General features: G+C 43.9%; 1 protein-coding gene across 1 annotated transcript in view; it reads left to right on the top strand.

Moving 5' to 3' along the window:
- Positions 1 to 5,487, top strand: part of LOC143715442 (uncharacterized) — a 50,848-nt gene extending 45,361 nt beyond the window's left edge. The window contains exons 2-3 of the mRNA XM_077207245.1: positions 3,938 to 4,172; positions 4,412 to 5,487. Of these exons, the coding sequence (XP_077063360.1) occupies positions 4,088 to 4,172; positions 4,412 to 5,274 (948 nt within the window). The 5' untranslated portion in view covers positions 3,938 to 4,087 and the 3' untranslated portion in view covers positions 5,275 to 5,487. The remainder of the gene's footprint in view (positions 1 to 3,937; positions 4,173 to 4,411) is intronic.
- The last annotated feature ends 13,140 nt before the right edge of the window (positions 5,488 to 18,627 follow it).

Genomic DNA, 18,627 nt, shown 5'->3' with positions numbered 1-18,627 from the left:
AGTCACGTGGCAATTTGGGCGGGGTCTGAGCCTGTCGGCCATGATGGTAGGAGATGCTATCGGTTGCCAGGGGCAACACCTTCAGAACTTCACAGAGGCGCTACTAAACATTCCAGAACTCTTTAATTTTCTCGCATTTATTATTTTCACGCATTTATTATTTTGGCGGGACAGAGACGGATCCACGAATATGAGGGGAAAAAAGGAAGAAAGTAAAGCAATGCAAAAAGATAAGGCGAAAGAAAAGGGACCTTACAGGAACAAGCTAACACCAAGCGTAAAACAGTGGTATTTGGAGAAGTAGCATCAAGATATTTGTTCTTTTGCACTAATAACAGTAGGCCTATTATTATTATTACTTATGTTGTCCAAAAAATATATATTCAGTTCTCAATAAATATTGTTAAGCCATATCAAGTTGTTTCAAGCATTTATTTCAAAGAAATAAAAAAGTAATGAACAAGCCACTCAAACAACACTTTTGCACATGTTCGTTAAGGCACAGCAGACAATCTTATCAAAGGCATCAGCCAACCAAGCAATCCAGCGTCTCCTCAGGTCAGAGACTTGCTTTCCCTGATGCTGTGTCAATTTCGGTAACCTAAAAAACTGTATTCGATTGTTCCTATGTTTTCCGTATGTATCGTGTGAGGTACTGGAGCAGTTTTTAATGCAGCAGTGACGTCCAGGCATGGTAAAACAGTGCGGAATTGCGAGAATCTCCTCTACTACCGAGTTAACAACACACGTAAACAATCATGTTTTCATTGTTTTGCCGCGGTAATCCTGCCAACATGGCCGAGAGGGGAGGGGCTCTGTACAATGACGACAACTCCTCACTCTCAATAAACAGCTGTTCACCTTGACTTTAGCCTGGGTTAGGTTTAGAACATGGTGTTATCTGTTCTGACATACAGTGATAAAGCATTGGTAAATTTGCCAGTAAAAATCCACTGTTTTGGTCTTTTTTGAGCTTGTGTGTAAAAGAAGTTCAAGCATCTTAAATTTGTGTTAATTATATGCATTTTGTGTTAAATGTGCCATGTGTCAGAATTGAGTTAAACATATACAAAAAAACGAGTTACACGGATCAAAAGAATGAGAAGAAATAAGGGCGATGATGTCATTAAAAAAATGAAAAGTTATAGTGTTGCAGAGATATCAACCAGAATTAGCATTTTAAATTACTAGCCCCGGCCCGACAGAGGTCATAATACCAGTTTCGGCCATGGGAGGCGGTATGCGGGCAATACCAGCCAAACTGCAATATACGATTAAGTCGCACGGCTTGTGGGCGTATTTGAACCTGATGTCAATCGTGTGGAAAGTACACCCCACTACTACAGTTCAGTTCAGGGAAGAGAGCGGAAGAATGGCTGAAGCCCTTGGCAAGAGACCCTTACCACAACCACCCGCTGCAGGGAAAAAAACGCGCTCGGAATCACCTTATAAAATCGGATAAAAAAAGGAGCAGAACCAGAGTTAACATTGGGACTGCTTTCCATCGTTGGAGACCACTAATGGAAATGGAAGAAATGAGGTTTGACTCCGAACTTGCAACATTTCTTTTGGATTGGTCAGTAAGAAGCTGTTAGTATTTCGCTAGAAGTTTGTTTTATATGTTTGTTTAGTTTTTTCGGGAAGTTATAACATGGAAATGTATCGAAGGCTGTTCGATATAAGTTCTAAAGTTAGTGATGGCTACATTGAAAGGTGTAATGAGAACTATGTGAGCTATATTATGTTTACTAAATTGCTTTCCTGAGGTAAATCTGACATATTTGTTCTCCGGCTATGTTATTGACCTCTGCACGGTGATTAAAAAAATGATTGGTCGGTATTATATATGAAGAATACATTTTGGTAAGTTGTAGCATACTGTATCTTTCAACAGTGTTCGTGTTTTTTTACTATTAGCTAGTAGAGATGATCGGTTCACGTGCGCTAGGGATCTGTCGTGTAACCTTAACATTTACAAGCGCCAAAACGGTATTTTTTGTTTGAATTGCGTAATAACATTGACAGAATCGGTGACGGGGAATTCGTGAGAGTTGGCAGCTCTGAATGGCGCTAGCTTGGTCAACAGCAGCGAACGCTGTCTGTCAAATTAATGTAATTCAAACTAACAATAAAAATGTAATATGAACAAAACGAATATGAACATTCACTGGTGAAGGGGAGTAGCTTGAAGATGTCATTTAAGAATCACTTAACATCAACCAACGTTCCTCTGGAGTCACAACGTCCTCTATTAGGAGTTGGCTCGGCTTCGGCTATGGCTCTAGGGTTGTTGTGAAGGTAGGGGCGGAGCATAGAGACTATGCCGTTTCTCGTTTGTTACTCTAGAGTAGATCAATTCACTTTCTGGAGGTAGACTGCCCCCATCTGGTATGGAATGTGGAGTATGAATTGATTTTTTTTTGCATGTATTACACAAGGCACCTTTAAAGCAACAATAAATGTTTTACTAGTATAGCTTACACTGACGGATGCAGTGCTAACTGTGTTAAGAGTTTAGGAAATTTGTTAAAAGTATTGAAAAAATTGTCATAGCGATTGTAAAAAACTGTAAATGACCCATTTTAAATACACATTCATCTTTACAGAGATGAAGAATCCCATCTATCTACCTTTGCTGTTTTAACCTATAAAAACAAATGCCAAAGAACATCGCAACTTTTTAGAAAAGTGTCCGCAACATCAGGCATTTTAGGCCGCAACAATCACAGAAAAGGCCCGTGAAACCTGGAGGGACTGATGTTTCATAGTTATTGCTTTTGTTAGATTATTGAATAATGGCATACTCTCGGAGGAAAATGATGGTGAAAATGAAAATGATCAAGGTAAGAATGACACACGACACGGGTGCATAAAAAAGATATCTTTAAAATCCAGTAATAGCTAGTGGTAGTGTAAGGCCGTCTAACTCGATCCAATGGCGGTATTCGAATTAGCGGTGAAGGTCTTTGCGTGTTACTGTCTTTTCTCGTGGCAAAGTATTTTTGGTTAAATGCAATACATTTTATCTTATGTATTAACTCACTGACTCCATAAAATGAAAAGGTTTTTCAATGATATCTGTGCATCATTAAATGTGAGCGAATGTTTTACTATTCTTTTAAACTCTTGAATGAAAATAATGTCAAAGTCAATTAGAATAATCAAATGTCACAATTTAATATGTCAGGTAAATGTATCATTATAATTTCATAATCAATTCAAGGATAATCAATGCAAAACATCAAATGCTCTAGAACAAAGAGGAAAAAGTTTACCCGACAAGAAATGCGTGAGGCAGAGAGACTCGCAACTCTCAGCCTCACGGGCCGATCTCAGATATAGAAAAAAGGCCCTGAGCTCTCGCTGCGTTTCATTATATACCCAGACCTCATTTCAAATCTAAACATCATTCACAGTGGAAATTTACCTGTAAGTCACCATTTGCTAGCAGTGGAAAATTAGCATTCAGTCAAATGGTCGAAGGTGTTAACTCAAAGACACACCCTCCAGTATTGGAGGGTGTGGAAGATATTTCTAAACTTCCTAAGAACTTTATTACCTTTTGGGTTTACTTCTTTGGGAATGAGACATTTGTACCAGTCGTACCGAGACATTTCAAATAATACCAAATATGTATAAAACTAGATGATAATCATTCACATTAAACCATTTAGATTCCTGTGTGAGTTTGGGAGATCTCTGCCAGGATGAAGAATGGGGGAGAGAAATGTAGCAAAAGACAAGAACTGAAGTAAAAGGTAATGAATCTATAGTTTGTTTCAGCCTGTTGAAACCAATACAACGATTTAATGTGCCAATTTACAGAAGATCTCAGACATCACCATAATGAATGAGCTGAAAATAGGGAACTTTTGGAGACAAAGAGGTTTGTCAGCAGCTCAGTTAAACATGATGGCCATGTACTTTTTAAATGCAGATTGGATAAAAACACAGTGATCACAGTTCACACCTGCAGTGAAGCCCCTCCCACAACAATTCACCAATAAAAACTGGGAATATTCCCATCATCCTACAAGAGAAGGACAAACTCCAGGAGTAGCAGCTGAAATCTGTGTGACTGTTAAAGATGGAGTTTATTAAAGAGGAGATTGAAGACATGAGTGATCCAGAACCATCCAGAATAAAACATGAAGATACTGAGGAACAAATAGGTTGGTGTCCATTCTTGATTCTTCATTGTTGACTGCTTTGGTAGATGTGAATTAATAAGAAGTGTATGGATGATAAATGATAGAGAAAATGCATCTAAATGATCATAACCTTGTATATAGCAGTTATCAAACATATTTTATCTATATAAACAAGTGAATGACAGAACAAAAAGCGAAAGATCTTATCTCTGATCTCAGTTCATTTGAACTGATTCTAACTGTATTTCTGTGTATTTTAGACCAGGTGAGAGTGAAAGAGGAAAGACAAGAACTGAATGGAGTGGAGGAGGAACATCATAACTTTACAATTCAAAGAAAAAAAGCCAAAAAGACGCACACATGCACTCAGTGTGGAAAGAGTTTTTCTCAAGCATCAACTCTCAGTGATCATCTGCACATTCACTCTGGACAAAAAACATTTAACTGTGATCAGTGTGGTAAAGATTTTATTTCATCATCACATCTAAAAGATCACCTGAAAGTTCATTCAGATGTGAAGCCTTATGTGTGTTCTCTCTGTGGAAAGAGTTTTTCATGGCTCTACAGTTTTAAACGGCACCAGAAAACACACAATGAAGTGAGAGATCATGTGTGCTTTGACTGTGGGAAGAGCTTTACTGCATCTAGTGAACTGAAACTGCATCAACGAGTTCATACTGGAGAAAGACCTTACAAGTGCTCATATTGTGACAAGAGTTTCACTCAGTCTGGATCTCTGAAAACACATGAGCGACTTCATACTGGAGACGAGGAGTATAATTGCTCTCAATGTGGAAAGAGTTTCAGACAGAAAGGAAACCTTAAGACACACATGAGAATTCACACTGGAGAGAAACCGTATACATGCACTCAGTGTGGAAAGAGTTTTTCTCATTCATCAAATCTCAGTGTTCATCTGCTCATTCACTCTGGAGAAAAAGCATTTAACTGTGATCAGTGTGGTAAAGGTTTTATTTCATCATCTCAACTAAAAGATCACCTGAAAGTTCATTCAGATGAGAGGCCTTATGTGTGTTCTCTCTGTGGAAAGAGTTTTTCGCGGCGGTGCAGTTTTAAACGGCACCAGAAAACACATCATTTTTCAAACAAAAAAGCTTGCTGAATTGCACAACTTGAAACAAATGCATTGCATTAACCCTGGTTGCATTTTAATGCATTGTATTTTTAGGGCTTGCATTTTTATGGGTTGAAATTCAACATGGTTGTATATTTAAGCTGTGAATAATCCACATTCATCTTTCAGATTTCACTTCCAAAATATACATTCTGTTTAAAAATAAAACCTATAATATTCGCCAGGCAATTTTCTGTCCATTTTATTTCGCTTCCACAAATTCAGTGATTCAAATTTAACAGAAAATGTAACATCTGACATCTGGAAACGGCAGGAATATCAGTAGATTGCCGATTGATAATCTCCAGCAGGGGGTGCAAGGGGCTGTTGACGAAGACTAGAGCAACGGGTGAGAGAGTCATTCATTCATAAAAAAGGATTTACCGAAATGGAACAAGTAGTAATTATTTGTGATTGTCAGGACCAGTTTATATGGAAAAGCTGATAAAGACAAAAACTGTATTTACATTTAAGTCTTCACCCTTCGGGTGGCCAGGGCGGTGAAGACCCTTCGGGCGGCCAGGGCGGGGAAGACCCTGGGCTGGACGGGACCAGCGGTGAAGACTCAGGGCTGGACGGGACCAGCGGTGAAGACCCTGGGCTGGACGGGACCAGCGGTGAAGACCCTCCCTGGGCTGGACGGGACCAGGGTGAAGACCCTACCTGGGCTGGACGGGACCAGCGGTGAAGGCCCTCCCTGGGCTGGACGGGACCAGCGGTGAAGGCCCTGGGCTGGACGGGACCAGCGGTGAAGGCCCTGGGCTGGACGGGACCAGCGGTGAAGACTCAGGGCTGGACGGGACCAGCGGTGAAGACCCTGGGCTGGACAGGACCAGCGGTGAAGACCCTCCCTGGGCTGGACGGGACCAGCGGTGAAGACCGACCCTGGGCTGGACGGGACCAACGGTGAAGACCCTGGGCTGGACGTGACCAGCGGTGAAGACCCTGGGCTGGACGGGACCAGCGGTGAAGACCCTGGGCTGGACGGGACCAGCGGTGAAGGCCCTGGGCTGGACGGGACCAGCGGTGAAGACCCTCCCTAGGCTGGACCAGCGGTGAAGACCCTCCCTGGGCTGGACGGGACCAGCGGTGAAGACCCTCCCGGGGCTGGACGGGACCAGCGGTGAACACCCTGGGCGGGACCAGCGGTGAAGACCCTGGGCTGGATGGGACCAGCGGTGAAGACCCTGGGCTGGACGGCCACCGGACAAGTGATTGAGGAGGCCTTTCTCCTCCTCCTCCGTCTCCGGACCACCGGACTCGGGACCACCAGACTCGGGACCACCGGACCAGCGGTGAAGACCCTGGGCAGGACAGGACCAGTGGTGAAGGCCCTGGGCTGGACGGGACCAGCGGTGAAGGCTCTGGGCTGGACGGGACCAGGGTGTAGGCTCTGGGCTGGAGAGGACCAGCGGTGAAGGCTCTTGGAGAGCGCTGGCGAGCAGCTCAAGCGGAGCTGACAAGGCGAGGGGTCTGGGTGACGCCGGCAAAACGAGGGGTCTGGGTGACGCCGGCAAGGCGAGGCATTTGGGTGGCGCCGTCAGGGCGAGGCGCTTAGGTGGCGCCGTCAGGGCGAGACGCTTGGGTGGCGCCGTCAGGGCGATGGCGCCGTCAGGGCGAGACGTTTGGGTGGCGCCGTCAGGGCGAGCAGCTCAGGCAGGGTCTGCAGAGCAGGGCGGCGTGGGAAGAGCAAGGTGCCTGGGCGGCGTGGGCTGAGCAAGGTGCCTGGGTGGCGAGGGCTGAGCAAGGCGCCTGAGCGGAGCGGGCAGAGCAAGACGCCTGGGTGGCGCGGGCAGAGCAAGGCGCCTGGGCGGCGCGTCAGGGATGGCAGTCACCCCCGGGATGGTCTCTGGGTTAGGAGCCACCAGATAAGTGATTGAGGCCTTTCTCCTCCTCCTCCGTCTCCGGACCACCGGACTCGGGACCACCGGACTCGGGACCACCGGAACTGGGACCACCGAACTCAGGACCACCAGAACAGGGACCACCGGACTCGGGACCACCGGAACAGGCACCACCGGGACAGTCACGGAGGAAGTCTTCCTTTTCCTCCTCCGTTTCGGGACCACCGGACTCGGGACCACCGGACTAGTAGCGGCGTCGGCAGGGTGAGGCTCTGGTACATCCCACTGGCTCCGATGTACTAGGTAACTGGAAAAACCCCAAAAATCCAGGATCTCCAGCCCTTCCATCTCCCATCGAGGCAAGGGATCATCCAGGCAGCTGTTAAAAAGATTCTTGAGGGTGGCATTATTATAACCCATGCCTCTCGAGAGCGTCCAAAATGCCTGAGACAGGCAACCCACCGTCTGACCCTGCTGACGTAGGGCTGTTAAATTACTAAATCGTCCCCTCCTCTCCTTCTCAGTGGTTGGGGGACGGATACGAAAACCCGTACTGCTGGATCTATACATATTGCTGGAATCCTTCTGTCACGGAACGCACACAAACAGGTCATAGTCCAAGTGCAGTTTATTGGGTAATCCGTAATCATAAATCCAGGAACAGGCAAAAGGTCAAGGTCCATGTAAGCAGTCCAAAAACAAGAAATAAACACTTAATCAAACCAAGACAACTCTGGGAACCGGGTGACAAAATAAAAGGATTATAGACATAGAAATAGACAGAGACTAACAAGGTGAGTGGGAACAGCTGAGTGTGATAATAAATAATGAGTCCGACAAGGGTGATGGGGATTGTAGTCCAATAGTGACTGACACCTGTGAGGGAAGAGGACCTCTAGTGGCTACCCAGGGGACATCACCCAGATATTGTTACACTTTGATATTGATGCACTCTCTCTTTAAGATGAAAACTGAAATGTGCTTGGTTGTTAAAGTCTATATTGTGAAGTTTATGGTGTCAGTTAGACATGAATGGATCAAAGGAAATATTAAAGTTTATCAAGGTGATATATGCATGCGCATTTGTTGTAATGTGTTACCATGTTCCTGCATGCGCAACGCAATCTCATGTGCTGTTCAGGTTTTGTAGTTTCAGTTTCAGTGTGAGACAGTAAAGACCCTTGATTCCAACACGCTCTGGAGTTAGTGTTATTTCTCGAGTGTTACACTTAATATGACTCCAATTTCAAATGATTATCAAATTTAGATTGTTTCTTATTAGAAAATAATCATACATATTATGATTTAACTTCGATCTTTGATTATTCTGGGTATCCAATACTTCCAATCATTAAATTCGTTCATTAAAGGAACACGCAAACTTTTTTGGACTTTATCTTATTCACCATATCCCCCAGAGTTAGATAAGTCCATACAGTAGGTAGTCAATCAGAATGCCTATTACCACCGTGGCAAAAATAATCCAGTCTCATTTCAAAGTCGTTCGCAAAATGACCACCAGGTGGCGCAAAGGGGCATTTAGCAAAACAGCCGAAATTGCCGCATTTTGAAACGTAATTGGGGGGCTAATGTCAATTAACAGTAAGGATGAAATTCTACATGGTAATTTCCGAATAATTTCAAAAGCAGTTCTGTTAATAATAATAAAAAATAAAAAAACTTAATGGGGTTTCATATACCGGTAGGCTATGGAAGATAGGCTAAATTTTTTTATTCTGGCATGTTGAATTAGAGTTCGACAAACGCAGCGGCGCGTTCACTTTAATCTATTTTTCTCATAACAGCTAAAAGAACTTAAAGCTCCAGTAGGTCACTTTTGTAAACAAATATTTGTTAAAACTGTCATTATGTCCTGACAGTAGAATATGAGACAGATAATCTGTGGAAAAAATCAAGCTCCTCTGGCTCCTCCCTGTGGTCCTATTGCCATTTGCAGAAATACACCGCTCCCGGTGAGAAACAACCAATCAGAGCCAGGAGGAATGTCTTAGCAGTGTCAATCACGCTCGTGTACGCGCTGATCACCCCTCTCTTGCACAGCGCGAGCGCGTACCGTCGTTCGTGACTCTCCTGTTCGAACTCGTTCATCCAAATGAACGAAATGACTCGAAAAAAGATTTGTTCATTTTGATGAACGAGTTCGAACAGGATTACGAACGTGCATCACAGAACAGAGCAAGGCGAGCATTTGTGCTTATAAAACTTAAAGTTTTGTATTTATTTTTGAAATGACCTACCGTTTCGCTAGATAAGACCCTTATTCATCGTCTGGTATCGTTTAAAGCCCTTTGAAGCTGCACTTAACCTGTGATTTGGTCCTTGAAACGTTTGTGTCCTATTGAAGTCCATTATATGGAGAAAAGGCCTGGAATGTTTTCATCAAAAACCTTCATTTCTTTTCGACTGAAGAAAGACATGGACATCTTGGATGACATCGGGGTGAGTAAATTATCAGCAAAAGTTTTTTTAAAAGTGAACTAATCCTTTAACGTTATCTTACTAGCTATTTATAACTTATAGAAAGAGTGCAATGTTATAAAGTTACATGTATTGCAAAATACATAATGATTTGAGGACCAAGTTTGTAGTCAAAGTAAAGCATATTGTTTATGTTTCGTCCCTATTAGTGAATGTTCCATAACTGTTTATAATCCGTCGTCATCGGTGGTCCTGCGGCAGGCTCCGCTGTGGGGGAGGAGCTGGGGAGGGAGGGCTGTAGCGCAGCAGAGAGCAAGGGGGTTGGACCTGTAAGTTGTGCTTGTTCAAATTTTCAGGCTAAGTCAACATTTTGTCAAAACTCCCTACTGCAACTTTAATAGGCTATAGCCTACTCCCTAATTTTTGTTCATACAGATAAGATATCATCTTTTAAAACTGTAAAGGTCTACAATAGGCTAATGATAAAATGTTGTCTCGCTCATGTGAGCGAACACACACAGGAGAAACAAACGTTTGGACATTTCACTGAGACTTCATGGCCAAGTGGTAGAACTTCCAGTTCGTTCAATTAAATGACACGGGTTCAAATCCCGAACAAAGATGGACTATTGTAAATTTTATATTAGCCTATTAATGCATTTATATCCTATTATTAATGCAGAGAGATTTGTCTAGTTCTAAAACTCTGTTACACCATATAGCCTAGTTTTTTGCACCATGCATTCCCATTTTAAACCGGAACAAATAGTACCCTATCCAACATAATTACTTTACATCTGTATAATAATACCAATCGTAATTTCAAAAGCAGTTCTGTAAAATAAAAATAAAAATATACAGTATATATATATATATACATATATAGCCTATTTTTTTTATTTTTTATTCCCTATAGCCTACATAGAGTTTTTAAAAACATGGTTTTATGCAAAGTGCCATTTGCAGGGGGGGGGGGGGGGGGGGGGGGATTTCCTTCTGGTCTAAACATCCCTGCTTCTGCTGAATTGTTTTAATCCCCCCCACAGAAATGAACTGAAAACCACTTGCCTCAGCTCAGTCACGATAAAATCGACTATGTCTAAAGCCTTTAAATGTATAAATATTTTATAAATGTTATCTGATTATGTAATCCATCTGAAACCGAAAGGTACAGAATAGATTATCTACTCAAACATGTTTAGCTATCATGTAAGCGCTTCCCAATGAGGAAAGGACAAGGCAAGGGGGGAAATCTCGCTCTAATTAAATGTTATATTAAATGTATAGGCTAAATCGCCCTGAATTAAAATGTAAAGACAGATCAAATAATTTATTTGTCGAAATGTTGTGATATTTTTTCATTCAAGTTCATAATTAATCTATAAATTTGATTTACTTTAACAGCAGCACCACGAAGCACTGTGGTTCGAGATGTATTTGAATAATAATTTAAAAAAAAAACGTATTGTAATTAAATGAATTATTGAAATGAAATATTTATTAATAAAGTTTCATGACAGAAATATCATTTAATTTCTTAATTATCAACACTTTAATAGCCTAATGATGTAGCAAGGCCTAGAATAGCGATTTAAGTGTGAATTGCGACTTCTCTTTAACTCCGTCTCAGACTCAGAGCCTGTGGGGGGTTTGGAGGGACAGTGGCTTTATCGTGTGTGCAGGACAAAAGGTGTTAATGTTTCCATCTTTCACAGAGCCGGCCCGAGCCTTTTGGGGGCCCTAAGCAGAATTTGATTTGGGGGCCCCCTCCCATTACGCGAAGTCACCTGTGCTTGACAATTATTGACACAAATGTCACGCAATAATGATACATTATAAATGAATACAGTGAGGTTATGTATTAATACAAAATAAATAAAAAATAGATGCCTACTTAAATAAAAAAGTTGAAACTTTTACTTTACTCTTTTACTAACTCTTTGAAACTTCTTAAAACAAACTGTCTCAAAACGTATATAAAATAAATTATTTGCAAAACATAATGACAAAAGTGAGACATCAGAAACATAATAAGAACAAGGGTTCAACAATGACAATTATTGTTGAAAACTGTAAAAAATATTATTATTATTTCTCTACTGTCTCAATACAGTGTAACTGTCCTCAAAATCTTTATTATTATTATTATTGTAACAGACTTTGTTGGATTGTACATGACAGAATCCAACAAAGTCTGTTACTATAATACCGGTAATGTACTGGCGCTCGTTGTATGTGTGTATGCAATCTATTTTTCCCCTCGGGGCTTGCCGTAGATAGGAATGGGTCGTGCGCACTTGTTACTGGAGTGTCGCGGGTTTTTGGAGTTAGTGATCTGATGTGTGGTATAATAAAGTGGAGAAGAGTTCAAACTGCTATGTTTATTATTTATTCAAACTGCTAACCTTACACCTAGAAGGTTAAGTTCCCCTGCGGCTATTTTCTCCAACTTAAACCGATACCGTGACTACCGCAGTTGCGCAAGAATTGTCTATGCACTCGCGAGGTGACTAGATTATTCGCATGACTTAAACGCTGGCAGACACAGCAGCATTTGTTCGCAGGTATATTGATCCTGAAATCAGAATTTTCTTGTCTTGAATTATTCATTCATTCATTTATGTCACTTGTATAAGTCATCTAAAAAAAACTAAAATTTAAACTCGATTGGGGGGCCCCCTGGCAGCCGCTTAGTTCGCTTATGCCTCGGGCCGGCCCTGTATGGAGATGTCAGATAGCCAGCCTGATGAGCAGGCAAAGGTAAAATTCTTTTAAGGATAAATCTCTCGATGTGTCAAAGCTTATTACATTATAAATATTGTATTTTATTTATTGTATTTAATTTTTTTTTCACACAAAATGTCAATTAAAGTGGTCAGTCCAGTTGTTTAAAATAGTTTTGTAGAGTTTTAGAATGTTTGAGCAGTGTGTGCGATTGTCAACTGGCATTATCTAAACATGAACTGTTGACGAACACGTTCATGCCAAGACAATACGAGTGAGCAGCAGATACAGAGCTCTTTAATTCGAGATCAACCTCGTTTTATTGTAAGGTGAATTCAACAAGGCATGATGTGTCTTTGAAGCAACAAAGGCTAAATAATTTGTTATAGTTTTTTTTGGAGGAAGACAAAATAAACTTGCTAAAAAGGGTTCCAGCGCGAGAGAGAGGCAAAGAAAAACGCATGTTCTTAATTTATGTCGCTTTGGACTATTTTCGTTTTGTAGGCCCTCTGTTTTAATTGTTTAATTTAGCTGCAATTTCTTTGGCAATACAAATTTAAAATGTCGCAAGAATAAGATTCTGTTTCTTATTTTTGCATCGCAAAGAAAATAAACTCTAAACTCAATGCAACCCTGTTTTAAATAAATAAACTGTCCCGACACTTTATTTAAACCTTGAAATGTGCGATGGGGTTTCAAACCTAATTACCTTAATTAGTGTTCTTTTAAATGTTCATTTGTTTTTATATTGAAAGCAATACTATTTAGTTAGTCTGTTATTTTGTGTAGCCAAGTCAACAAAATCAGTCTTTTTCAATGTATGGATCTGTTTTGAAAAATGAATTCCGTTGTTATTATGGCCGGGTATCAGTGTCGTCTCAATTTCGTGAATTATTCACAAAACAATAATTTAGCAGATTAAAGACGTGCTTCATCATTTTCATTTTCTGACGCGATCGTGTAATCTTCCTTCATCAGTTTCGTTGTGCAGCGGCTCTACTAGAATGTAGCAAATTTATGTTGTAAAGTGCCATTGATAATTAAACAAAACGCTTGACTTTAAATAAATAAACAGTTAATATACTCGCTAATAAACAGTTACCTATTTAAGCACCAAGAACGGTAAAACATAAATGAAGTCTGACACAGCATGTTGACTACATTGAGATTGGATCTCGGATCGCTTGAAGGTCCGTGAGTCTCGTGTTGCGTTGAATACTGAGCTACTGTCTGAACGCTGTAAATTATCGTCTTATGCTCTTCCAAAGCCTCATTGAGCCTAATATGTTTCTATTGCAATGTTTTATGTTGAAATGTTTTCATTATTTATTCAAGTTAATTTCAGTATTGTGTTTATGCGTTTAACTACAATGTCTCACTTGAATTCATCTGCTACCAGCTTTCAATCGCTCTGAATGAACAGGCGTTGTGCGTCTTTTGACCCCCGCCAAATTACTACCCCCCTAGCATTGGTAGGTTTAGGATTAGTTGTGGGGGAGGGGTTAGGATTAGGGGTGGGGTTAGGATTAGGCAATCAGGTACTGACTTCAACGAGGGGGGTAATAATTTGGCAGGGGGTCGAAATTCGGCACAACAGCTGTGATTACGCAATAGAGAGAATAAACTGACATTCTTCAAAGTCGGTGAATGTAGCGCCTCTTAGCGGTTAAAGGCAGCAAATACACACCCGATTATTACCGCGGCGGCGGTAAAAGTATTATTCTGGTTGTGAACCAACTGTACATACCTTTTTCATCTCCGTGCGTGATTTAACTCTGTTTGACGCACCCACCACTAGCCTAGCATAGTATGAAGGTATTTTTGGTGCAAAACTACTGAACACCTGTGAGAGTGAAATTTGTAGTTGTAGAGAATATCCACACATGTGTATCAGTAAATTTGAAGTCACAGAGAGAAATGCATTAAGAGTTGCAAACTTGTAGACTTTTTTTTCTCTCCCACAAACACAGTTACACCTTCTCAAATTCTTCATTGCTGGTGCACAAATCCTATTCTACAAATCACAAATTAAGAAACTTGTGCGCTCACATTTTTGCTACAGTTGCTGCAGTGAATATATGGTGCAAAACGCATTTAAACACCCGCATCAAAACATGTGAAGTCACAGAGAAATGTTGCTCATCCGCAAATCACTATGTGAATTCATCCAATAAGAGTTGCACACTTGTAGAATATTTTCTCACAAATATCTTGTATATTTTTTCTAGCACAAACACAAGTGCATACAGATGCTTGAATCTGCAGCGACGAATCTCAAACAGTGTTTTTCGCTTTCAAGTGACAAGTTTCGCGCGCTCTCCCTTTTGCACCATAAATCTTGTTAAATGTGGAGCAAAAGTGAGTTGTGCATCTGTAGAAGCAGTGGGCGGAGCCTATATGAATATTCATGAGTTTCCCGGGCATGCGCGGGTCGAACTGCTCCCTCAGTTTTTTGGACACGAAAAAACTGCAATATTGCAGTGTAGCTGGAGTACAACTGCAGTTTTACTGCAATACAACTGAAGTAGTGCAACAATAATACTGCAATATAATTATAGTATTACAATAATACTGCAATATAACTCAAGTAATACTACAATAATACTGCAATATAACTGAAGTAATACTAAAATAATACTGCAATATAACTGAGGTAGTACTACAATAATACTGCAATAAAACTGAAGTAATACTACAATAATACTGCAATATAACGTCCTGGTTGCGTATGCAACCCACCGTTCCCTGAAGGAGGGAAGGGAGGACGTAGTCGACGGTCGACTGAAATGGGATCTGGCTAGAGAGCCTATCCTCTTCGAGTACTATTGAACGAGCCAATGTAATTGGCGTGCGTGATTCGCATCACACACTCCGCCCCCGCGGCGCGGGTATAAATACGGAAGTGGATGCACGCACTAGTTGCTTTTCGCTGAGCTTTCAGGAGCTTTCAGGATCTCCTCTGGAGAGAAGACGCACTCAACGACTAGGTTCCACTTCTAAAGGCGTAAGCACGCTACCCATTTCTAGGGGGTGCTCGCAGAAGTGATGGTAACTATCACATGTCCCTGTGATACCCACCTGAACCTCCGCGTTCAGATGTAAGACCGCCCGGAATCTCCGGGGGAAGAACGCGGGTGCCATCGTGCCCCGTCCCTGAAAGAGTTTTCAGGGGAAGTCAGGAAGGCTGTCGATGGGAATCAGGTCTAGTTGGGCCAATAAGGGGCAACTATGAAGACCTGTTCCTCTCCTGACTTTGCACGTAGGTGCAAGCGACGGGCGCAAAAAGACAGGAGATTTGCTCAACACAACATGTGAAGATCACTGGGCTTCAGGAGCATTTTCTGCTCAGCACTTGAGTGTGATAAGTTCACTGAGCTTCAGGAGCATTCCTGCTCAACACCTGAGTGTGATAAACTCACTGAGCTTCAGGAGCATTTCTGCTCAACACTTGAGTGCGAAGAACTTCACTGAGCACCAGGAGCATTTCTGCTCAGCACTGCGTGTGATGAATTCACTGAGCTACAGGAGCATTTCTGCTCAACACCTGAGTGTGATGAACTCACTGAGCTACAGGAGCATTGCTGCTTAACACCTGAGTGCGATGAACTTCACTAAGTTTCAGGAGCATTTCTGCTCAACATGAAGTGTGATGAATTCACTGACTTGAGCAGGCGCAAGGCGACCATGAGTCGCAGTCGCCTTTAGAAGGCTCACTGGGGTTAAACGCATTTCTGCGGGCCCCTGGGGCAGCTGAGAGCCAGTGTTTGTCCAAGGGTAGTCCGCTCGGTTTGTACAAACACTGGCAGGAAGACGAAACCGGGGGGGCAACTGAGCGGCCCCGGAATGGTCATGACCCAGCTGGACCCAGGGGATGGAGTCTCCACTTGCCCTGGCTATAACTGTCGTGAGGCTCGATGGCAGCACGATTGAGTCGAGCGGGAAGAGTGGAACAAAGCGTCCTCAGAAGCTTCTGACTCCAAGGAGGAGGTGACGGGTGAGTTGTGACATGCAAGGGAAGCTTGCGCAGCGGTCGCAATGTCTAACAACTCGAGTACGAATGCCAGTGTAGTCGAGGGTCGCCCAGACCCCCGTTAAAACACACCCTTTGTACATGGCCCCTCTGTTGAAGAGGGTTTGGCAGCAGACCAGGATGAACTATAGTCACACAGGGTGAGCTGCTCTGCCACGGTCACCTCGGCACTCGATCGTGAAGCTAGCGCTTAAGCGGTCACATATGGAGGAAGCCAATGGCTGCAACTACCATATACCCCAGGAGCCTCTGAAAGTTCTTTCAGTGGGACCCTTTCTCACTTCAAGCACCAGCTGAACACATTCTCATTGGAGAGACGTGTTAGACCGAGTCCATCTCCAAAACTGAAAAAGAGATACTCAGCCCGTGGGCGAGATTAATCTCTTCCAGTTGACCTGAAGACCCAACGGGCTCTGGAGCACTCGAAGGGAAGGACATTGTACTGATACTCCACCCTTACACGCAACCCACAGGATGGCCTGAGGCGGAAGGTAGAGATCTGTTTTTAAGCACATGTCTTTCAGGTCGGAGCTGCAGACCAATCTTGGGCCAAGATGGTCACGACCCACCACCTAGTAGCACGAAGAACGAGTTTACAACTGGCCTTCGTACCGGCTGGAGGAGTGGCTATATCAAATCCTTCGCCAGCAGGATAAGCACGCACAAGTCAGGAGCACTGCTCAACACTCGGTGTGATGAATATCACTGAATTTTCAGGAGCCCGTCTGCTCAACACCTAATGTGATGATTATCACTGACTTGAGAGGGGTAGCCGAGCCTGAGGTGGGGCAGCAAAGTAGAGAGAGTGGTGTCAGTGTGCTGTGCAACACTTACCTGTCTCCACTAGCGGCAGGGGGCGCGTGAGAAGGCGGATGACCGGGTCCTCGAATGCACCAAGCTGCCTGCTGGCGACCAAGGGGGAGCTGAGGGGTGTAAGGCTATACAGGGTCACACACGCCAGACTGGCCCTCTTGGGACCCAGGAACAGATGAAATTGCTCTCTCTTTGAAGTGTGGGTACCGCTTGCTCCGCGTTTTTTTTTTTTTTTAGGGAGCCAGCGGCGGAACATACACACACACAAACAAAGGCTCCACCCAGCCCTCACCCGGGGGGAGGGAGTGATCGTGCCACTCCAAGAGCATCTCATCCATTCCTGGGCGGCCCGCTGGGCTGGGCGTCTCTACTGCGGCCGGCTCCATGCTGAGGCCTGGGTGGAGGCTGCTGCGGAGGGCCAGCAGGAGCGGCGGCCGGGGAACGCCCACGGCGACGAGCAGGCGGAGGAGCTGCCACCGGCGGCGGGTGGAGGCAGCAGCTGGCCACCGGGGCAGGATGTGCCGGATGACCTCCGTCTGCGCTTGAGCGGCAGAGAACTGTTGGATGCAATTCTCCACCGCGTCGCCGACCAGCCCAACCTGGGAAATTGGGGAGACCAGGAACCGAACCTTGTCCGCATCCGCCATACCAACCAGGCTGAGCCAACGAAGGCGCTACTGGACCACCAAGGTGGACATCGCCAGACCGATCACGCACGCTACGACACTCATGCCCCGGAGGGTGAGGTCGGATGCAGTGCGGTGCTCAGCTATGAGCGCACGGTCTGGATTACCCTCGTGCATGCCATGGGTGCCCTAGCCTGCAGCAACGCCATGGCACGCAAGAGGAAGCGGCTTGCCCACAGGCTTTGTAAGCTCTGCCCGTCGGAACGGACGAAAACTCACAGGCCTTAGGGGGGAGACGAGGATCCCATCCCACACAGCACCCGAGGGTGGGGCATGGTAATGGGGACTCGCTCTCCGCGAACGAATGCGAGTCTCGCCCTCAACACTGTGACAGTCATGTTCCCACAGTGAAAACATGAGCTGTCCACAAAAGCTGTCTCAGCGTGCTGTAAGCCCAAACACGTGACACAACAGTTGTGACCATCAGAGAGAGACAGGGAACGACCGCACCCAGAAACGCACGGGCGGAATGACATCTTGAAAAAGACGCAAACGCACCCGTGTTGCACTTTCAGAAAATAGGACCGTCACCAGTGCCGGAGCACACAGGGGAATGACCGCGGCAACACTGAACAGAGAATTGAAACAATGAAGCACTCACTTTTCCGCCCTCTAGCCAGCCATCAACACACACAAACATTTAGAAATTTGTTGTAGACGTTGTAGACAACAGCACTCTCAGAGAAATCAAACGATCGGCTCCGAAGCGAAAGGCAACTAGTGCGTGCATCCACTTCCGTATTTATACCCGCGCCGCGGGGGCGGAGTGTGTGATGCGAATCACGCACGCCAATTACATTGGCTC

This window comes from Siphateles boraxobius, unplaced genomic scaffold (genome assembly GCF_051911475.1).
Source record: "Siphateles boraxobius isolate OS27281-9 unplaced genomic scaffold, OSU_SipBor_1 6, whole genome shotgun sequence".
Lineage (NCBI taxonomy): Eukaryota > Metazoa > Chordata > Actinopteri > Cypriniformes > Leuciscidae > Siphateles > Siphateles boraxobius.
The sequence above is the reverse complement of the archived record's forward strand: the minus strand, read 5'-3'. Positions and strand labels throughout refer to the sequence as shown.